The sequence below is a fragment of the Parasteatoda tepidariorum genome, chromosome 4 (genome assembly GCF_043381705.1).
Source record: "Parasteatoda tepidariorum isolate YZ-2023 chromosome 4, CAS_Ptep_4.0, whole genome shotgun sequence".
NCBI classification, from domain to species: domain Eukaryota; kingdom Metazoa; phylum Arthropoda; class Arachnida; order Araneae; family Theridiidae; genus Parasteatoda; species Parasteatoda tepidariorum.
In genome coordinates, this window is record NC_092207.1 from 10,174,695 (window position 1) to 10,199,332 (window position 24,638).

The window sequence follows — 24,638 nt, forward strand, 5'->3', positions numbered from 1 at the left end:
AGACGTTGAAAATTTATTAAACAAGGATAATGTTGATAACGACCTTGAAAAAAAATTTTAAAAATCTGGGAGAATTTTATAATACAGATTTCAATGTAATAGAACTTTTTTATCAAAATATGTGACAGCAAAATGTTACTCAGCAGTAGAAAAGAAATTAAACCTAAAACTCCATTAGAATTTCTTACTTTTATAATCAATCTCGAATGGAGAAGATGTTTTTCCAAATCTGAGAGCGGCATTTCAAATACTCCTGACTATCTCAGTATCAATTGCTAGCTGCGAACGTTCATTCAGCAAATTAAAATTAATTTTGACAGATCGCCTAAGTGACCTAGCATTTTTAAGTGTGGAAAAAGAAAAATTTTAAATGAACAATTTTGATGATATTATTGATACATTTGCTTCATCAAAAGCACGAAAAATTTAGAGATAGTAATTAGTTTTATTAATGTATTATAATCATATGATTATTAATCATATGTATTATTAATTTGCGAGTATATTTTGCATATAATATTATATGGTTTTTGAATAGGGGGCGCTAAAAGGGTATTGTGCCCCGGGCGCGAGTTAAGCTCGCTACGCCACTGCGTAGTTGTAATGTAATAAGCATAAATAAACAATACAGACTGTCGTTTCGGTACTATAAGAATGTATGTAATGTGCCCAATAAAGTATGTATCCACCTTCTTAATTACAGAATGGCTAAAGTTATATTTATAACAGTGGAACCTAGGTATAATAAAGTGATTATAGGCTAAAAGATGAAATGGCTTACAGATCCGTGTGGTGTCAATCTGTGACGTTAGCGGTCATATTTTAAAAATGGAACGAGAGGGAGGGGTAGAATAAATAACAAATTTGAAGAATATCATCGATTTAATACCAAAAGGCACCTTGTGGACATTATTGTTCAGCAAATTAGCGTTTAAAACATGCATTTGTTTGTTTGAAATTTCTTACACTGTAACTTAACGAAGCGATCCGAAAAAAAGAAAAAACTACTTGTCACGAAATACCATCACTTTGCAAGAGCTTAATCCTTAAGAGGAATCTATTTTCAATTCCTTTAGAGGAACAGGCATTCTGTTTTAAGCATTGCTTTCTGAATATTTATGTTTATAAGGGTACTTAATTAATGATGTTCTGCAACTTTGTATCTCACCCTTTAAAGATAGGAACAATAACTTCTTAGTTTTTAATCAGGTGGCGTTGTCTTATCATGAAGGGCTTAACCACTTTACTATACCTAGGCACCAGTTACATAACTACAAGAGTATGGCAATCAAAATGTTGTTCTAAAAATCTCGATCATCAGTGAATATGAAAAACTTGCGACTGAATATTCATTATTGAAAAATAAAAATGCATCTTACATATTGTATGATGAGAGTCATGCTGAAAATTCGACTTCTCAATGCGTTCAGTTCTTTGACGTTTTCTACGAACAATCTTAGATGTGTGTTGAAGATATTATGAAGCTCATGAAGTTTCTGGAAAGATCAATATGTAATAGATATTTGAAAAAATATGTAGATACATACGAAGTATCGCATATTATATACCATGAGTGACGTATAAACTTGAGTACTGATAAGAGTAGCCTTTATGCCAAAAATTGTGATTTTAAATATTCAAATAATCCATATATTTTCAGTCATACAATACTGATCGAACTAAAATTATTTGTTTTCACCCCTAATTTTACTATTGGAGATGGAAATGGGAAACAGGTGAGAACTTTTTACCTATGGCAACACTTCGTAGCTTTTACCATTAGCGTGGGGAGAGTCATAGGAGAAGGAAGTACGCTAGTTTCTGTCTTGATTTTCAAATAGATTAAAAACTTTTAAGTAAGGAAACTATATGGAACTCAAAACTACATTGAACATAGTTCTAAAGGAAAGTATCGTGAAAATTTTGAAAAATATTTTTGACAATTAAGCACTAAAAATATTAAGAAAAGGGAAAATACCGTGGCACATTCCTATACAAATGAAAAGAGGAGGGTAGGGTAAAGACACATGGAACGGGTTTTCTCCCCTGAGGAAGTATTCGAGCGTTGCGATCGTGAATATTCGATGAAAAGTAATTAATTTTTTTAAACTTGCCATTAACATTTTTCTGATATGTAACCATTTTAGTCTCTGGAAAGGACTAAAGACTGGTTGACTGAATTTGCCTGGATTAAGGGTAGTTGCCCGGATTAGGAATTTGATTCCGCATGGCATTTACTCAAAATAAATTATGCAGTCCTTATACAGAAAAAAAATTAATGAATAGCAAAATTCCCTATCATTGTTTGTTTTCGTTTTCCAGAGCAGAATTATGCTTAACAAACCTTAATCGGATCATTTTTATCTATAACTCAAATTTTTTTTATATATTTCTATTCGAGTTTACCAGTTGATTAAATGAAAAGAGGTGATTAACAACTCATTAAATAACTTACATTAGCTATATTTTCTATGTCTTTGCAAATGATGATGATATAATCAGTATCATTGAAAAAATGCCTTATATCAAAAGTCCACCAATAAGCTGATCCAAACTTCTTTACGTTCTCGCTCTCTTCCATATACAGTTTCTTCCAAAAGCTCAAAACTTCAACAGAATCTGTGACAATTTGCTTCACCTTAAACAAATAAGAAGATGTTATTTTATTATTTCATTTATGAATTTATTACCTGATTAGATTTTCTAAACAAAAAATACTGAATATGAACTATATTGAATGTCTCTAATATGAACTCTACTTAGTGATGAGGACACTAATCTGTTATGTAAAAGCAACATTTGGAATTACTTTAATGATACAATTGAAAATACAGTACTATCGTTATGGCGTGTTTGTCGGGAAACAAGAAAAAGGCGTAATCTAATGCAGGTCATTGTAAAATAACAAAACTCAGGATAAGTTTGATTAGATTTTATTTCTATTCATAAACCATTTGTTTGGTATAGGCTGAAATAAAACATGGTTTTGTGTTACAATGATGATATCTTGTACGATACTAGATTTTATCCAAAATGCAAGGGAGCTATGGTTAAAAAACGCAATCTTGTGCTTATTAAAGAATTATTTAAATTATTTCAAGATTTTACAAACTTTGTTTATTATATAAAACTTGATCACTTGCCACATATCAATTTATTCATAGAGTTCTTACCATAAGATTAATATCGTTTTATAGTGTAATATGGCATTAAGTAAAAACTGTGATTTAAAGAAATCTACATGTGTTTGTTTGTGTTTTCAAGAAATATTCTGGTAATGAGATTTTTTTTCTCTGTCTTAGTTCAAGTTTTTCCACAAATAGTTTGAATTTCTCTTTGACACTATTTTGTTTTATTATTTACTGCTTAAATGTAATAATATATCTATATTTATAAAAGTACGTATAAAAATGTTCTGAATTAAATATAGATAATCATGAATAAAAATGAATTTTTTTGAGTTGATAGATTTTAATTCGAAGCAGTTCTTAAAAATAGAAAATTAGCGTAAAATTTTTTTATAATATATTTTACACAAAGGCAATATGTTTGAACCTTAACTTAAAAAAAAAAAAAAAAAAAAAAAAAAAAAAAAAAAAAAAAAACAGATTACTGAAATTGATTTGTTGGAAAGAATACACAAATAAATAATTCTTAAATATTTCTTTACAACGAACAATTTTATGAGCAGAACAAAGTTATTTTATTTTGCCCACTTTTCACTTCTAAGGTGGAAAAAATATGTGAACAATTTTTTTCTTATTTCTAAGTTGGAAAAAAAATTGAACAATTTTTCGTTTTGTTTTTAAGCGGTTATTTAAAAATAATATTGAAAAAACCGTTGAATCCAACCTCAGAATTTATAGTACAATACATGTAGTTGGCATTACGAAACTCAAATAAATCATAATCATTAATGGGAAATACTGTGCATATGGAAAACCAAATTAGTAATACTGTGCGGTTTAAAAAACTTAAAGTGCCGAAAATAAAATAATATCCAAAACTAAACCAAAAGACAGAACAAGTTTTTAAGAAACCCTAAACCTAGACTGTGGTGGCTACGCTAAATGTTCATAATAGACTTACCTTTTGCAATGGCTTCTTAAAGAGAACGTCAATGCGAGCCAATTCTTTTACTTTTTGTTTTAAAAGTATAGAAATACTTTTGAAAATCCTGCTCATATTATCCACCTTTTTAAAGTAATCAGATTGCATCCACATTACTTTCAGAACTACAAACACCTGCTCTAAATTTTTCTTCCATTCTTCCAAGGTATAATCTTCCGATAAAATATTCTAAAAAAGGAGGAGAAATGATAAATCAATATTTTTGCTCATTTTCTATACGACAATACTGTGACCTAAAGTTAAAGCAATTAAATACAAAGTAGAATAATTCTTAAATTTCTTCATTTGACCCTGAAAACGATTTTTATGATTATGTATATGGTAATACTAGAAAATTTAAGTATTATCTCTTAGAAATACAAAAATACGTTTCTTTTAATAAAATTTACAAAGTTTAAATTTTGCCGATTTTTTTAATGACGGGCACTTGGGTCTATTTCCCATTGGTCTCAAAAATGCCAGAATTGCTATTCTCTTATCGTTACCCAGTGGGCACCCGTGGCTAAATGGAGCAGCGTCGCCCACGTCATACAACCACAAACCTGTTTATAGGGCCGCGTGGAGGCTGAATCCACTTGCCTATCTGAAGAAAAAGATAAAATGACAGATTGATGACGTAAAAAAATGATCGAGATGCAAATCGTGGTCTTGAAATGGAAAATTTTCTGGAAAGAGTTAAGCTTGAAAAATGATGACCGGCTGTAAAACTACTGTCTTAAAATTGATATTTATAGACACAATTGAAACGTCAAAAGTGACGACGGGGTTGGAAAATTATGATCTTAAACTGGAATTTAAAGTGCAAAATACGATCAACGACCGCTAATTTGAACCTGGATTAGCGTCCTATAAGGTGAATCAGGACTAATGAAATTCAAAAATCAATCGCAACATTCCTTCATAGAAGTAGTTAGTATAAAGAAGATACACTTTTTACAGAGTTTCTGAAAACTTTAGATACATGAAAAGTGTTTAAAATTCCATCGGTAATAATTCTATAAATAAAATTTCATTAAATCATTAAATGAAAATGGATTTTAATGTAACTTTAAATGAACCTTAACACTTTCTTAGCTGCAATGGCGCTTTTGTCCCAGACACAGCTCTAAAAAATTAAAATTTGTTTATTTTACTTTAAAAATAATAATCAATTGCAATCAATTATCATCATAAAGCGAGATATTCTCGGAAGACGAATTATCTCGTCTGTCGCGATGAAGGATTTAAGATCCCGACAAACAAAATAAGTACTACTAATTCGCAGTTATATAAATTACTGTAAAAAGAGCAGTTTTATGGGTAACATCTTTTTTCAAATTAATTTTCTAATCAAATCCTGTCTGCGCATTCATATAGCAAAATATAAAATCTTTTTTATTCATATTTATCTAACTTGTATCATACATTTGTAAAATATTTTTGTGTTATGAGAATTGTTACAATTACTTTTTAATTATAATCTAAGCAGTTCAACTACAAATGTTTTAACTCATAGATGAAAATGATTCTTTAAAATAATATCAATTTCTTCGATACTTACTCCTATAATAGAATGCCAAATGGCAGTATGTATTATTAAAAACATTATATACTTGCACAGTATTCCTATAACAGTATTCCTAGTAGCAGTATATATTCCTTAAAGGAATCACTTTCTTTCATGCGCTTAAAAATTCGTTGTTAAACTGTTTATATTAAATTAAACAATTACTTGCAGCATAAAGATTAAAATATTCTTTAGCTGTCATATCGAGGAACATGAATAATATGTAGAAACTATTCCCTGTATCAAAAAAATGTCATAGATTCTTTGTATCAGAAAAAGTTGACGGGACCATCATCATCAATGGCTCGACAGCGCTGGGTGGGCTTTGGCCTTCTCAAGAAGTTTTTCCTGGTAGTGCTTTCCAGTTTTTAAGACCAAAAGGTTTTTTTTCTAGGCCATCTACTCAACTCAAATTGGGCCTGGGTCTTTTTCGTGTGCCAACTGATCTGGCATTGAAAACTCTTTTTGTGGTACGGTCTTCGTCCATTCTGATAACGCGACCAGCTCATTTTATTCCTTGTCATTTATTAAAGTTAATAATGTCAGGTTCTTTATATGAGTGATAAAGCTGTAGATTTAATCTTCTAAGCCACACACTATTTTTTCGAATTCCTCCAAAAATACTTCTCATGACCTTTCTCTCAAAGGTACCCAACATAGCCCCATCCGTACTAGATATGGTCCAGGTTTCACAAGCATATGTTAAAATTGATCTTATAAGCGATTTATATAATAAAACTTTTGTTTTTCTATGAATTACATTAAATTTTATGTATTTTCGAATTCCAAACCTTACATTAGAATTAATGTATTTCGAAGTTGACGAGATAGTTAAAAGAAATAAGAAACTAAAAATACGTTTAAAATTAGAACAATAAGGAATAACAACTAAGCAATTAAAATAAATCTTGAAACATATGTCAGCAAAAACCGCGTTTACAAGCTTTATGCAAGTTATAAAAATAAGTAAAATTCTAAAGAAAAAAATTCTTTAATGTCAGACGCTTTCTTTGATCAATATTGATAAATATTGTGCATAAATGGATTCAGTAACAGGACTTTGCAATATTATTTAAAAAAAAAAAAAAAAAAACTTACTTTTGTGTACGGTACTAATAAAATAAGATAGTTGATAATTTCTGTAATTTTATGGAGTTGGTTTTCTACCATCGTGACATTAGTCTCGAATTTCGCAACGCTGCAATTGGCGAGCTTTAAAACCTGTATTGTTTCTTTGATGGCTGTATGGTTGAGCTGATCATGACAGACTCCAACCTTCCATTTTTGATTATCCCAAAATTTTACTTCCTCTAACAAGTTCTTTTCTTCGGGTTTCTGTGCATAAGGAAAGACGTGATTAAAATGACCAAGAGACAATATGAATAAAAATAATAATCAATACCAAACTAATAAATAATATGATTGAAATATAGTAAGCTAAATTCTCGAGGTAACGAGATTACACGGTAGTGAGATTAACTAAGCCTACTGCAAAAACAAATGGCAAGAAATGTATAAGAATTAAATTTTAGTGCATTTTGTGAAACCGTATATATCCAACGAACGAAAGATATTCCCTTGGAAAAAACATATAATAAAAAAGAAGAAGAAAATGGTACGTGGTTAAGACATTGAGATGAAATAGTAAATCAATTCATACTGTGGAGTTTGTTAGGAAAAAGTTTTAGATTTTTATCCGAAAAATATTTCAGAAGATACTATTAAAACTTCGAAGGAAAATAAAAAATTGTTACACTATTGAAAAATTATAAAAGTTTGTCCCAGATTTGAAAAATGTAGCACGTTTTTATGAAAAATATTTTATGAATCGTCAGTCATCGTTCCTTTTGACTGTCTCGTTTAAAATTTTTAGTTTGTATACATTTTATTTCTTTTCATTCTTTTCACTTTTTCCGTAGAATTAATTGAAGGTATGACTGATTGTGTAATGATGATCAGGCTAAAAAAAATTGTCGCTTTAAATAGCAAAAACTGTATTTCGAAAGTCTAATATTTTGTTGTATTTTCCTTTTAAATGTTTTATAATAATTTGAATGGTATTTTCTGTCATTATTTGCACTTATTTAAACACTAGTAAGGAATCACCATATCAGTTTAAAGCTGCGAAGAGGGCATCCCCGTCCATTTGTAATATTTTTCCTTTAAAATATCGAAAAATGGTAATTAAAGTACTTTTAACACTACGTCAAACTCTGACACTATACCAATTTTGAATGATCGACCAAAAAAAAAAAAAATTTCAAGTTGAGATTGTTTTTTCTTCTTCTTTTGATTGTTATGGTTTGTCTATGGTAAGAATTCCCCCCCCCCACCACCACAAAGTCTGAGACCGTCTGCTGCTCTATAAACAAGAATAGCGTAATTCAGAAAGGGTAGTTTCTCTCCACTCTAGGTCTAACACAATAGACCGCAGAAAAAAATTACCTTTCTCTAGAAAAACAGAGCCAAAACCTGTCCTAAACAGTGACTCTACATCCTTACTTGAAATAGTTATACCTCGTAACCATAGTCACCGTCACGGATCCAGACGAATGGCTAGGGGAGTTCTTACTTTAGACAAACTATACTTTAATAACATTTGTCTTTTTTTCTTACCTCTTGCGTTATTTGTTCTAACAAATCTAAGATTCTATCGTTCCATTCTCTCATTAAACAATCAGCTTCTGTTGTGAAAACAGTTTCTTGTGCCAGCTGTTCTAAACTGGAGTCTTCTGGTATTTCTGGTAGGGTGAATATAAATGGCGTCTCTGTTTGAGAAATCATTTGCCGGGTGATATCCCTTAAATCTTTCATATGTTTCTGAAATCCAGCAAAGAGTGAAGAAATCTAAAAAGAAGTACATAATATTGTTCAATTTGTTTTAAATAAAATTACAAAATTCTGCTTATTTAAGCTTTTTGGCTATTTTCAATACGTAAATGCAGCTGTATTAAAGTTATGGTATCCAATGATATAATACAATAATGTAATTTATTACTATGATTTTAATATTTAATTAATGGTTATAGGTTCATATTGAAAATCTATTACAGTGAAACCTGCCAAGTTGACCACCCTTGTAAGTTGGACACCTGCATAAGTTGACTTCAATTATCAAGAACGGAATTTTTCCTTTATAATATAAAGCAAAACCTTTGTAACTTGACCACCTGGCTATCACTGAATGTATGTTGACTACTGAAATAAGTAAATTTTGTCTAGGAGTATTATGAAATTCTATTCTAAAACTCTGATAAGTTGACCAGAAAAAAAATTCAGAAACTTTTCTGTCATTTTGCAATGTATGTTAAAATTTCACTTGTTTGGTGAAATAGTGTAAAAAGCTAATCTAAACCCTTTTGTGAGTTGATAATCTGTGGAAACTGTACGGGGTCAACTTTTGACCATTTCTTTCATTCAAAACATTAGGTGGGAGTAAAGTGTAAACAACAGCGCCAAACAACAATGAGGGAATATTTTTGTAACAAACAGGTTTGTAAGTGTAGTAATAACAGAATAAATTTTAAAGTGTTCAAATTATTTTGTTTTGTTAAAGTTCTCAAATTACATGTTTTCGTGTTCTGATATTTTAAGAAATTATTTTTATTAAGCACTTCACATGCATAACTAACGAAATAATTTTTTCTAAAAAGTTGGTTAATTATTAGAATTATATGTAACAAATTGAAGTTCATTCAGGTTTAAACACATTTCTTAAGATATTCATTTGGCTATTTCCTAAATAAAATTAAGTCAAGTAAAAATGTTTTTTAAATATATAGCAACATGATATAGGAAAACAATGCACCACAAACTAAAACAATGCACCACAAGTGGTCAACTTACACAAGTTTTACTGTACATTTACTACTTTCCTAAGATTTCGATAGTGAGAAGATTTGCCTCAACTGGCAAATGTGAAAAATTAGTTTTACAATTACAATTTAGGAGTTATCTTACGTCTTATAACTTGTCCAATCGTTTGTTACTTGCTGATATGTATATATATAAATATTTGTAATCTAATTAATTAATATTAATTACTGATATTACCTATAATAAGGAAATAATACATATATTTCTATCAGTTATAAATAACAAACAACTGTATCTAAAAATAAAAAAACATGGGTTACTAGTATTTACTAAGTTTTTTCCATGGCTTTTGCCGGTAAAAACTGGTTTTTCTCTGGTAAAAATCCAACCCTGCTTTTTAAGGATCCGTGTTGAATCAGGGGATAGACCACTCTCCTCTCAATGTGGTGGGCCAAATTCAAATACCAGCGATAGCTGATCGATACGAATTCTGCATCCGACTCGCACCGACAGCAGAGCTGACATAAAATATCTTCATTGGTAGACAGATCATGGGACAGAGTGCCCTTACCGATAGGCTAACTGTGAGAGGTTTTCGAGGTTTTCTTCGCCGTGTAACGCAAATGTGGGTTAGTTCCATAAAAATGAGGCGAATTTCTCCCAATATTTGATCCAAGAGTTCCCTCGTCTTCTGGATTAGATCCAAAATTACAAGACTACGGAGTTGAACATTAATAGTCATAAACTCAAAATCGGGTCGGCTCTTCAAAGATGGTTATAAAATAAAAGAGTACTTTTTAAGAGAAGCAAACTGCACAAGAGTTGATTAGCACCAAAACTATAGTCGATCTAGCTATTATTTTTGAAATAATTTTTTTTTTATCCAAGCATTTAAATTAATGGACTTGACGCTTATCGAGAAGGGCCATGAAAGAGCAGTTTTGGATCAAAATCTCTATAAAAAAAAAAGATAGAATATAATAATACATATTATATTGCCCCAATAACCCATGTAATAACTGAACAAAAAGTTGAAAATTCTGATGTCTTTTAGATAACATTACCTGGTCATGTTTAATCTTATACAGTTTTGAAGGTACGTGAGCTTTCAAATTTTCCTCTGCAAGCATCGGCATGTATAACTAAAAGACAGGAACGAGAGAGTTTATATTACACTTAATTAGAATAAAAATATTTATTTATTAAATTATTCTCGCATTGACACTTAGACAAATAATTATCATTTTCCTTACATATTAAGCAGGAAAAAACGTCAGTAAAAGTTATTTCAGAATGATGTTTCACACTTAAAAATCTTTACAAATTGACTTTGTTTTAGATTTTTCTAAAACAACTTGGAACTATATAATTGCGAAGCTTGGTCAGAAAATTTATGATTCTAAACTTTCATTAAATTTACAAAATTTGACCTTAACGCTTTTAAATAGTAAAATAAGAAATATTTACATATCTAAACAACATAGGAATTTTTGTGGCAAATCTTTGCCGTTCCAAAAATATTAACAGTCAAAATAAATTTATAAAACTTTTTTTTGACAAAATTTTTCCTACTAAACGCAAAAAGTCCAGCTCTTAGAATACGCAACTAACGCTGGGAACTACTCGGTTCGGTATGCTATTCCAGAAAAACAACTTAAGGGATGAGTAACGCACTCAGATTTAACAAAGTTTCGTATGTATTAAGATTAACAGCATGCGCATAAGAATCAAAGTGATAGTCAGAAGGTGCGTCACCCGTGAACCAGTTGTTGGGCAACTCTAAATGTATGGTTGGGTATAGTTTGTCTAAAGTAAGAACTCCCCTAACTATTTTTCTTAACACGTGGCGGTGACTATGGTAACGAGGTATAACTATTTCAAGTAGAGGTGTGGGGTCATTATTTGGGATAGGTTTTGGCTCGAGTTGGTGAGAGAGAGGGAATCTTTTTCGTTGGCCTATTGTGTTAGCACTAGAATGAGGAGAAGTTACCATCCCTGAAATGCGCCATTCTTGTTTCCATAGCATTAGATGACCTCAAACTTTGTGGCGGGGTTGTTCTTACTGTAGACAAACTATATGCTGCCTCCCACCAACCGCCGTTTTATTCTTTCTTTCTATGTATGTTCTAGTTTTAACAAATGTAATCAACATGGATGATATAAATGATTTCTCAAAGGAATATCTTTGTTAACATTATAGTACCGTTTACCAAAGTGTCTTCTTCTCTCCAGAGGAGGATGGAAACCCGTTTCAAGAACTTCAACTACTATGTCTCGAAATATTGTTTCTTTCCTTTATACACAAGGACCACAACAAACCTTGGGACACTGGTTTGCATTATGCCTACGGAAGTCAGCCTTCTTCTCCTATGTATATTCTTTGGTGTTCCCTAATGATATTGCTATAATTATTTTTGAAATGATAATCACAAGAGAAACGCTGCACAGAAAACATTTCTATACCCTTTTTTGCTACTAAAGCTTAAAAGTTGACCTCTTATGCGCTTAGAGATAAAAGTAACTAAAAGTGAATCTCACCAGTGAAATCATTTTGTCGAAGCAAACCAGTGGATGTTGAGAAAGGTATTCTAATAACTAAAAGTGAAACTCAGCAGTAAGATCACTCTGTCGATGCAAACCAGTGGATGCTGAGAAAGGTATCCTAACAATTGACAGTGAAACTCACCAGTGAGATCACTTTGACGATGCAAACCAGTGGATGCTGCGAAAGGTATCCTAACAACAAAAAGTGAATATCAACAGTGAAATCACTCTGTCGATGCAAACCAGTGGATGCTGAGAAAGATATCCTAATAACCAGTGAAACTCACTAGTGAGATCACTTTGACGATGCAAACCAGTGGATGCTGAGAAAGGTATCCTAACAAATAAAAGTGAAACTCACCAGTGAGATCACTTTGTCGATGCAAACTAGTGGCTGTTGAGAAAGGTATTCTAACAAATAAAAGTGAAACTTACCAGTGAGATCACTTTGTCGATGCAAACCAGTGGATGCTGCGAAAGGTATCCCACCTCGAAGTAGTGCATTATCATTCTGTGAGCTTCTTCTGCAGAATGGACAGGTGGTAAAATATCGTCCACACGTTTCAGGAAATAGACATATTGTTGAGAAGGTTCGTATTCAGCTACATTCAGACACATCTGAAGTTTGATCTTCTTCACAATCATCACCAACGAAGTCTGCAATTGAAAATGAGCACACTGTTTGAATCAAAATATACAGTATACTCTCGATATTTTAAAGTTGAAAGGAAGCTAAAAAAATTTCGAGATTGCGAGTTTCCGAGATAACAAGTTCAGAACTAAGTATGTTATAAGAAGTAAAAAAATATCTAATATACATAATTCTCTTACGTGACTCCCAAATTTTGGCTGTATTTCTTTTCCGCCGGTGGCAACGTTTGCTTTGTTTTGTTTACGTTACTATTTCTCTTACACGGCTACAAAAAAAAGCCTCATTACAACTCCACGAATGGCAACGGTTAAACTTGTGGAACCATTACATCGTAAATAAATATTTCAAAATTAAAGAAATCCAATTTTTACTTTCTGAATAAGAAATAAACTGGTATTAGCTTTAAAAAATATATATATATTTTTAAAAAGTTTGATTGATATATATATTTCTTAAGGAAATATAACTTTTGAAAAAAAATCATTTGTTTAAAAAGTACTGTTATTGTAAAGATTTAAGAGGGAAAAAAGATGCCTTAAAGTTTGTTTTTGCTACTAATAAATGATTTTAAGGAACAATTTGAGGTATCAAAAAGGAAAATGGCTTAATTTAGTTTGATTGCTTTCGTAGTACCTGGAACTCCGGATCATGCACCCCATCTGCTGTGTAGTACGTGCATGTACTTGTATGTACGTGCAATGTACGTGTTCGTAGTACGTGCATGTGCGTGCAATGTACTTTTTTCAATGTTTTTACTAATATTTTTCCGTTTAAAACTGGATTGCAAATATTGTTATAGTTATGCATACATTGTTAACTTCATACTTTAGTATAGTAACAAGAATAGTCTTTGCCTCTATAATTTATTAAAAGAATTATTCTAATTTTTTTCATTTTAATAAAAACCTAACCTAATTTTTTAACGAAATTTACAACGAAATTATTACATTATTAATTATTACAACGAAAAGAAAATTCTGTCTTTACCGACGTTTTTTAATTATTAATTTCATGGAAATAAAAAAAAAGATTTCTAAGAAAAAATTAAAATTCATAACCTTTTTATCTTTAACTCTAAAACACATTTATTGTCAGTAAATTTTAGCCTCTGAAGCATTTCCCATACATCATACTCATCTAAATTTAGCCAACATTGACTTAATTAGGTGAATATTGGCTAAATTTTAATGGTTAAGGCCTCGGGTTGATCATCAGCCTAAAATTTTTTGATTCTACTTCGCATATTGAGTTATTTTGTATCTCTCGAAGGAAATGTTCGAGAAAAAAAAGCATCTAAATCAAATTGCAGCAAGCTATAAATTAAATAATTCAAATTTTAAAAATTAGCAAAACTGAAAAAAAAAGTGAAAAATATTTAAACCAGAGCAACGTTAAAAATTTATTATAGATTGTTAAAAATATTACTAGTTAAACAACTTATCACTTAAAATTAACTGTGAATATTTTTTTTACAGTTTGAAACTAAACCCTTACCCTAGATTTTGTTAGACGTTCTCTGGATTCTTTTTTTCCGTTTTCTTTGTCTTCGTCAGGGTTCTCGTTTTCATCGGAATCCTCTGTATCGTCATTTATTAACACTTCCGGTATTTCCTCAATATTACCTTCTTTTGGTTCTTAAAAGGAGAAAAAAAAGGAAAACATTGAATGAGGAATATTTCAAAACAAACATTAAAAAAAATAGTTAACCAATTTTTTTTTTAATGTAAACATTTCATAGTAGTTTACAAAAAGGATGATATTTAATTTTAAAACTACATCACATTAAAATTCGTCTCAAAAATTTGTATTATACTCACAAGATCTCTTCAAGGGTCAGTTACAAAAGCTTTCACCGTAATTTACGAAATTGATTACATTTAATTTGAAAAAGTTTTATCACATTCACGCGTTTTAAAAATCTGTATCAGTTTTCAGATCCTTTTTTAGGGACAGTTCCAAAAAGATTCCATCGTACGTTTCAAGACTGATGACATTTAAAATGAAAAAATTATAACTTTAAGATATGCATCATTAAAATCTGCATCGTAGCCCATTAGTATCCTTATAAAAATGGTTACAAAGGGTTCCATCATAAGTTACCAAACTGACAGTTTTAAAATTATATCACAGTCATTCATTTGAAAAATATATCAAAACATGATCCATTAGTACTCATGGTCTTATTTAGGTCTAATTTAGGAATCGTTCCAAAAGTACCTATTATCCATTGTCCTTAATTTAAGAACTGTTCCAAAAATGCATCATAAGATCAATCGATTTTTTTACAGATAAATATAAATCATAAATTATTGAAAAGTATTCATTTTTTTTAAAATTTTATTAATGGCCACTCGTATCATGTATGTAGTCCAGGTGTTCCAAAGAACTCTAGGGTTCCGTGGACAAGAGTCACAGGGGTTCCGATAGTCTAAATTTTTTTAAAAATCAGTTATGATTTTTGAAACCTGTAATTATATTTATAACTGAACAATACATCATAATCTATTTGCTGATTCGGTTGCTTTGTTTTAAAAATTATTTAAGTAAAATGCCAGGAAAGAATGCGAATAATTACGTCAGTAATTCACGTCGAATTTTTCACTTCAAAATAGAATGACCAAATTCAAGAATAGCGAATTATGATTTTAAAATAACTATTATCCACGTTTAGAAGAGTTTTTTTTTCTTCGAAAACTATAATTCTCTCTCAGCTTATTTATTCATTTTTAACTAGACTAGATACCACTCCAGACCTGCGTATTTAACTTATTGACATAAAACTTATTATTTTAAGAATTACATTGATAAAACGATTATTAAATAAAATATCATTCCTTATATTAAATATTATCAAAATAATTAGAAGTCTTTCTTAGGTTGGTATGGTCACAGTTCCTAATAAATTTTAGTTACATATTTATAGTTCTATCAAAAGATGTCCGATCATTTAGGGATTCTATAATAACCATTATGCAAAATTGGGATCCGCTGGTTTAGTTAACCGGCTCAAAAATAGTGTTTAATTTCATATAAGTCCCGCAGTGGACTGATCGTTAAGACACGGTTCCCAGCAGATCACCGAAGTCAAGCATCACTGGCTACGGTCAGTGTGCGGGTGGGTGACCACTTGGATCAGTCTGCGTAGGGACCGAGGGTGTGCGGTATTGGTCCTCGTTAAACTGTGCTACCGTAAAGTGCTCGACTTCGCGCGCAGGTCGTCGGGCTACCGAAGCGGGGGTGCCATCCCTTCCGCAGAGGATCAAAATTGTGATGGCATGTCTTCGGATCATCCTTCGGGATGTTTCCCAGATCGTCGCCAATAGCCCACTGTGCAGCTCTAGTGCGACGTAAATTAACAACAACAACAACAACAACAATTTCATATAAAGGATAACAGCATTAAAGGTTTTGTTCAAACTGAATTCTTCTAACATGAACTAAACCTTACCTGTGGAAAATTATAGGAATGCAAGATTCTTACTTTATAATCAACTAAATAATAATTTGAAATATTTTTTTTATTTTATTAATTGACATGGGTTTCTAGCCAAATACCCAATTTTCTTAAGGTTTAAATTTAATTTCCTCAACATTTTCGAATCAATCAGAGTAATTTAGAAAGCGTTTTCATCAATACTTACAAAATTCAATTTTTAAAATTTGTTAACTATAAGAACAATGATAAACATTTCAGTGTTCAACACATGCTTTTTTCAGTTACTGTACTAAAAGTACGTATTTCTGTTCCCACATGTAACTAGAAATACAATATCTCAAATAGTTTCTATGGTTTCAGATCAGGACAAGGTAAGGAGGTAGTTTTTTATTTAAATTTTATTTTATAACCGTTATTAAACAGCCGAACCAATTTTTGGGCTAACGACTACTTCTGTTCAACTCCGTAGCATTGCAATTTTGAATCCAATTCAGAAGACAGGAGAACTCCTTTATTAAGCAATGGGAGAAATTTGCCTTCGTGGAGGGCTTTTTGATGAACTGACCCGCATTTGCGTTACATGAAGAGGAAAACCACGAAAACCACCCATGATTAGCCTGACAGCAAGGGGACTCCAACACATGACCCGTCTACCACTGAGGATAATTTACGCCGACACTATGGTCGGTGCAAGCAGGGTGCGTAATTCGAATCTGCAACCATCACTTGGATTCGAACCCGGTTCACCAATTTAAAGGCGAGCGCTCTATCCCCTAAACCACCGCGTCTAAATGGGGTAGTTTAAAACTTCTATATTTTTAGCTCTAACTAAGGTTTTATTTCGTAGACAAGTATCACCTTGTTGAAAAACCCACTTCTTGCCACCTCATATATCTTTGATATAATTCCTCATATGACTTCCTAATGAGTTTTGATAGTCAACTAAAGCCCGTATTCAAAAACCGTTCCTGAGTTTAAGCACATGCTTATAATTAGATAAGCACGAATGCTTGCTAAAGAGTTCCTATACGATATTCAAACTTTGCTGATTCAAGTAAAAGGTGTATCGATGAATACCATCTGCTTTAAAATGTGAGATACAATCGATTGTAAAAATTTACGATATGATTACTAAATTTGACACAGACGATAAATAATGCAATCATTATAGAAAGAAAAAAATGCAATGGACTATTTTCATCGATGAATTTTCTTACTGTGTAATTTTTTTTATTATATTTACTAATTGCGAAACTTTAGCAATTTTCTTATTATTTTATTTTGAAATTAATTCATTTTTTTTCCTTTAAAAAACCAAGAAAATATATGTTCGTGTTTTTTCTTCATTTATTCATTATTTAGTAATTTCTCTTATTTTCTTTTTACTTCAGAAGTTTGAAAATTATTAATGGTAAAATAATTACACCTTAAATATGAGTTACATTTACCTTGTTGTTTAAACAGACAGCATTATCTTTCTTAAAATTAGAGATTTTTCAATATCTAATTGCATAATTAAAATTGTAGTTTAAAAAAAATTATAAACAATAACTAGTTTTTAAGAAAGTTTGCAAAAAATAAGCAGACAAAACAATTCGGCAAAAACAGTTACAGAAAAAATAAAGCCAATTACAAATTTGAATTGACTAATACAAATATGTTCGTTATGTTGAATAAACAATAATAAAAGAGTTTAGTTGATATTCACATAAAAGACTTATGTTGAGTATAACTTCATCATTTAACTTAATAGGATCAATAAACAATGGAAAAAAAGAACATTGCAAAATAAATCCCTATCAGCAAAATAGCTTGGGCCAATATTCAAGAATCTTGGCTCAATAATTGTTCAAAGGGCCGTTATTTTTTCGATATGGAGTTTTCAGATTCACCCGATATTCTACAGCCACTTTACAACCAATATTGAACCTATATAGAATTGTCAGATTCACCCGATATCTTATAACCATTATTTAGCCATTATAGATTCTATATTGGCCAATGTAGGCCATATATCAGCCATTCTATGGCCAATTTTAAATAAATCTGGGTATCCAAATATTGGTCCCTCGGTACATATTCTTATAGGAGCCATATTGTGCCTAACTGGGGCCAAGGCAGAAATTGTTGCTTCAGATGGTATCAGTTTTCGTTAATTTGCCAGTTTTCGATTTCACTTTCTTTTTAAGATAACTGTATCAAACTTTACAGTTCTATTTTTCTGGGAGACTTTGGAAAACTATCCTGCTTAGCCGGAATAAGAATTTGTCTCATAATTTCTTTTATCCGAAGTTACTATGGCCTCTATAGAAGAAGGGTCGGTTTTATTTCAACTAATTAGAAGAGAAAAAAAGCATAGCTCGTAGATAAAATAATAAAAATCATCTCACCATGTTCTTCACCTGAAGTTGATACTGAATGTAAGCTATGATCAGATTGATCCTTCTCATCTTCAGGTTCTATATTTGATGTTGCTAAGAGGGCGCTTTCTGAGGCTGCAATGAATCGGTAGAAATTTCTAGTTTATTTTAAAACAATATAAAATTTTTAACTATCCGATCATTCTTGGTTAAGGTGTATCAACTGTATAGGTAATACAATAGATGAACTTAAAAAAAAAAAAATATCTGCTTTAAAACATACAGCTATGTATTTCATGTACTATAAACAAGAATGCTTTTTGTGCAGATTATCTTCATATATTTTGTCTACAGTTCGAACTCCCCCCTCCAAAAAGTCTGAGTCCGTCTGCTGCTATGGAAACAAGAATAGTGTATTTCAGAATGGGTAGTTTCTCTCCACTCTAGGGCTAACACAATAGACCCGAGTCAAAACTGTCCTAAACAGTGACCCTACCCCCTACTTGAAATAGTTATACTTCGTTACCATAGTCACTGCCACGGGTCCAGACGAATAGCTAGGGGAGTTCTTATTTTAGACAAACTATAATTTGCTTTCTCTTTCTAGAGATTGGAACGATTACTTTCTGTAGCATTAAAGTAACTGTGTATTGCAAGCTATTTCACGCTTCTTACGTTGCTTTATATTTTTTCCGTCTTCATTCATGTTTTAAAAATATTTATATTTTAACATTTAACATAGTTTAAAATTAATTATTTCATTGAGTTCATAACAATGTATATATATATATATATATTAATNATATATATATATATATAAATTTTTCTCCTTGTGATAAAAGTTAAAATACAGATAAACTGTTTTCTCCTATTTTTTGCAAAAATGTATTAAAACTAGCTGTTAAATTTTGCGCAACGTTATAAGCTATTAGTTAAGAATAATTTGATACAGAAAAAAGCTTATTGTTATTAATTTTTTCCGCCAAAATGTGAAGAATGTGAAAAATGGAAAACAATTTTTTTGAGTATGCAATTCGTCTGATAGCGAATTTTGGGAATAATTTTGCATATTTTTAAGACGCATTAAATATTCAATAGTTAATACTATATTATATTCTGCAGGTATAGTATGTAAGTTCTAAAATGTGGAGAAGAATTTTTTCAAATTTCATTTACTGTGACAAAAAAACGATACAGAAATAACCATATAACTTTTTCAGCACGTTAAAGTACCTATAATTTTTATTTTTATAGATATCATTGGGTAACCGCGAATTTATATTTAATTTGTTCAGGATTAGTTTATATTTATATAAAAAAAATTATATATTTTATTTTATTATACATAATTTTTATTTTTATTTTATTAAAGCTTACATAAATTATAACATAATTTCCATACTTTTTTTTTGCTTTCAATAATGTTTTTTGAAAGACAATTAAAAGGAGCATTATTAAAATGTGGAATTGATATAAAAAAATTATGATACATTAATGATTAAGAGCTACTGTGATGTTTTAGTTAAATGTAGATAACTAATGAAGAATTTAAAATTAAAAATTCTTAAAATTCCATTAATCCTTATTTTGCCATAAAAAAAAGTGTTACCATTCGTGTCCTGTCTATTTTCGGCATTAATATCAATAATATCTAACGATTTTAAAATATCAAGTGCCACTTTAGACATAGGCTTCTCTTCAATATTCGGTAATTCATCTGAAAATAAAAATAGTTTCAAGTATCCATAACAATCGAAATTGATGTAAAAGTAATCTTTTTCACGCATCTTCATTGCATACCATTCTTAATTTCAATGAATTTACCCTTTGTTTGGTTTCAAATTCGTAATTTTCCATTTATTCACTTATTATTTTTCTTCTACATGTCTTAAGATTAAATTCCATAAGTTAAAAAGATTAATGAAAGAACGATCTGAGTACCATTTTTGTAAAAATTAACATTTTTGTAAAAATTGAAAAGTCTTTTTTAACTATGGAATATTAATTTTTGAGGACAATTAAATTTTATAGATCTCAGTGGATGAAGATATTAAGGGATATATTTTGAATGTTTTTAGGGGTTAAGAAAGTTTCAACTCTATTTAACAACTAGCAGTCAACGACAACCTTAGAAGGTCCATTTTTGGGTACATTAAAACAGCATGAGTGTGAATGTGAAAATATCTGAACACTTCGAATGTTTTGAAATTTATAGTTTTTTCTTCTTAAAAGTGTAAAGCGTTATCTTTATTTTATCACACATAAAGTAGGACAACGTATAAACTTTAATGCTAATTTGTACAAATTCGAAAAATAGTCATTTAAAACTTTCAGACACTTAACTTGTCAATTTTGGAATATGAAAACAACTTTCGGTTTGTCAGCTAGTGTGAATCAACTCTGCATTCTTTGAAAACTTTTAAGTGCGTTTTGAGAATAATTGCTTTTTTTCCCATGCACAGAAGATCACTTTTATCATAAAATGTTATCTGAAAAATGTCGCGTAGAACCTTCTATCTGCTCAGTTCTTTAATTTTGATTGTTGGTTTGCTCAGTTGCTATTTGAATTTGGTAATTTTTTCCTTTTTAATACATTCCGCATATCGATGCAATTAAATCTGTAGGCAAGAACGAAGTGGGCCTACAAACCAGAGTTCGACGCCTTGCCATTTTTTAAAACGCTAAAGTTGTAAAAAGATTGCAACTATTATAAAATGCAATTAAAACAATCAGAAGCTATTTTATTTTACAACCGTCGTTGAACAGTCGACCCAATTTAGGGTTTACTCCTACTAATGTTCAACTCCGTAACCTTGTAATTTTGAACGTAATCCAGAAGACAAAGGGACTCCTGGATCAAGTATTGGGAGAAATTTGCCTTCGTGGAAGACTTTTTGATGGAACTAACCCGCATTTACGTAACATGGAGAGGAGGACCACGAGATCCTTCCACGTTTAGCCTGACAGCAAGGGGACTCTAGCCCATGATCCGTCTACCACTGAGGATATTTCACATCAGCTCTGTGGTCAGTGCAGCAAGCCAGATGCGAAATTTGTATCGACCAATCATTATTGGGATTCGAATCCAAGTTTGCTGGTTAAATGTGCCAAATTTAACCGAAAAATATTTCACATTGATAAAACATTTTACGTTTGATTTATTTTGTATTTTATAATCTAGCTATTTATTTATTTATATATATATTCTGATAACTTACATATCCTCACATGTTTAAGGAAATCATCGTAAGCTCTAAAAAGATAATTTTATTGAAAGGTGATGATTGGAAATTTCTACCATTACGATGCATGAGTTTATGGCATTGCAGACCAAGCATTTGGCGAAATAGTGCATTTGGGACTAGTGTCACTTGGCCTTATTGTTGGTTGAATTAGAATCAATCTGCGAAAAACACTTCGAAACGGAATTATTAATACGCGAAAAAATTAAAAAGAAAGGTTAATGGGGAATTTTAGGTGCTCTAGAGCGAGTGTTATCTTTTATGATTTTATAAGAATAGCCTCTTCTATTGCAATGGAAATATACTGCAACTATCTAAGAAAAATAATGTAAATATTTAATGAAAAAAGCCTAGATTTGGTCAATAGATCGTTCCTTTTCTTATTGCATGGCATTTCCAAAACACACAAATAATTATAGCAACATTCAAGGAATCGGAACTTCTTCATCCTCCTCCATGTTCACTAGATCTAGCCCTATACTGACTTCTTTAATAAATTTAGCGCTGAAAAGAAGAAGAAAAAATCCAAAAATGCTCTAAACCTGGACATTTATTGACTAGTTTTATTAACTTGTTATCGTGGTTTTATTCCACTTGCCTGAACAACCAGTGGAAAGAATATGGGTGAAGAATGGAATAGTTCCTTACATTTTTAAGCTCTCTTTTTTCTACAAATTTCCTACCTAATACAATGAGGCTACCTATGCTTCAATTTATGTGGTTATTAGTACAAATGAAAAAAAAGAACTTTGCAATATAAAGTTTTATGATCGCTTCGTTGCATCAGTATTTTATGTTACGCAAGAATTACGACCTTCAAAATTTTTTATTCAAAGCATATAAATTACAAAATCACGTTGCCTCAGCGTAAAAAACAAAATTTTAAAGGGACGCGAAATTAACATTTATGCGTTAATTATTCATTGTTTAGAAAAACGAAATTGGTTAATGTTTCAAGAAGGTGACATGAAGTTAAAAATTTTCTGTTTTGTAAACTTTTGTGCACTGTACGCTGCTTCAACTTATATTTGATGCGTATATGCAATATTTGAGATGCGTATTGTTGAACGAAATAAAAATATTAATAACCTAATTACATCTCATTGCAAATTAACATTACTTAAAACTCATGAAATTTAAATAAAAATTACAAATAACTAAAAATTTCACATGACAGTTTAAAAAAAATTATAAAATTTTGCAGTACCTTCTGGTTCAATTTCCTCTTCAATAATAGTTTTGTAGAAAAACAGGCATTTCTGAGATTCATTTGGTTCTGAAAGTACATTAAGAACGATATCTTTGTTTTTATCTTCGCTTAAAAAGTTCTCAAAGGACGAATCGTTTATGTCTATGACTAAATATTTATAAACGATGTTTTTTACACACGTTAATATGAAATCATCTGAAGAAACATTCATTTTTTGAAGAAAGGAAAACAAATTCTAGTGAAATTTGCTTTCCGTTCTGTTTCAATCATTTGTTTCAAGAATAAAACAAAATTCAGTCAGAAAGCTTTCATTGTTACCATGGAAACGAGATCTGCAAGAACTACGTGACGATTTTTTTTTTTTTTTTTTGGGTCGTGGGAAGAAATGAAATAATTTAAGAATATTAATTTCATGAATCTTTATTTGAAATTATACGGGTTCACAGAACAACATTTCGTAATTTTTATTTCTTTCATTATTACTATAAAATAATCTTTAAAATTGGGAAAAGAATTCGATTTTTTGAGCAAACGATATTATAAACGCTGCATTTTATTGGGTTCTTTTTTTTCTTACTTTCAATCAAAGTTGATTGTTTTTATTGTTCAAAGCTGTTTTTTAGAAAGGTAATAAATAATTTTACAATAAAAAAGTTTTGTAAAATTTGAAAGCTAGTTTTATTATGTAAAGTGTCTCAAACATTAGTTAATAGGAATATTATCATCATAAACTTTAGCAAAAATATTATTGCATGAAAGTTTAGTAAAACTGGCATTATAACACGTTTTTTAAATCCCTTAATATCACCAAAAGATATATCTTACAATTATCTTTTATAGATTTTTATAGATTTTTTTTATCTATTTTTATATTTATAGGTCTATAATCTATATTTACAGATTTTTATAGATTATAGACCATTTATAGATTTTTTTATAGATCAAGATTTATAGATTTTTTTTGTAATCAACTGAAAATTATAAACGCATTTACATGCAAATTATTTATCACCTTTGTAAATTAGTTATCCTTGGATAATATTATTTCCTGTTATTCTTACTTATTTGATATTGATTAAATGGATGCTTACTTTCATAATTATTTTTCATATAATTTTTAGTTAACGCATGATATTAAAATGCTGTTACAAAATACATATTTAAAATTATAAAAAAATACTAGAATTCAACTTTTTTCAATATTACTAAATAATTTCTTCGACAAAAAATAATGAGTTTTTATAGTTTTACAGTCACTAAAATGAGTTAAATCAGTTAATGAGTTTTTATAGTAATCAAACGCTAAACATGAATTAAAATAAACAAGTTTGTGGATAAGGAGGTAATAGTGATAGAGCTAAATGATTATAGGCTTAAGAAATAAACGATAATACTCGAAATTGATCCAGAGATGATCGACATTTTTAACTAAATGGAAGAAAAAAAAAACACTTAATATCAAATATTTTTTCAGATTTTTCTTGACGATATCATTATATTTTATTTTCTGAATTCTATAATTTTTGGTAAAACCCCGAGGATTTAATATTTCTTCATAATCATTACGATAACATTAATTTTAATTTCTTGAATTTAAGTACGTACTGTGAAAAAGATAATATCTGAATTTGTCCCTGTACTATGATAAAAGCAATCATTCTAAATTTAAAATAAACAAATCTGTTGCATTGGGAATTCTAA

General features: G+C 30.2%; 1 protein-coding gene across 1 annotated transcript; it reads right to left on the reverse strand.

The window, feature by feature from the left end:
- Positions 1-1,168: 1,168 nt before the first annotated feature.
- On the reverse strand, positions 1,169-23,218 carry LOC107439665 (dynein axonemal heavy chain 10). Its single transcript, XM_071179399.1, has 11 exons — positions 22,935-23,218; positions 20,095-20,202; positions 18,516-18,620; positions 14,184-14,323; positions 12,473-12,694; positions 10,558-10,635; positions 8,294-8,524; positions 6,776-7,012; positions 4,090-4,299; positions 2,456-2,638; positions 1,169-1,496 (listed from the first exon to the last, which is right to left on the reverse strand). Exons 1-11 carry the CDS (start codon positions 23,146-23,148, stop codon positions 1,353-1,355), a joined length of 1,872 nt encoding a protein of 623 aa, XP_071035500.1. The 5' UTR covers positions 23,149-23,218; the 3' UTR covers positions 1,169-1,352.
- Between the last annotated feature and the right edge of the window lie 1,420 nt (positions 23,219-24,638).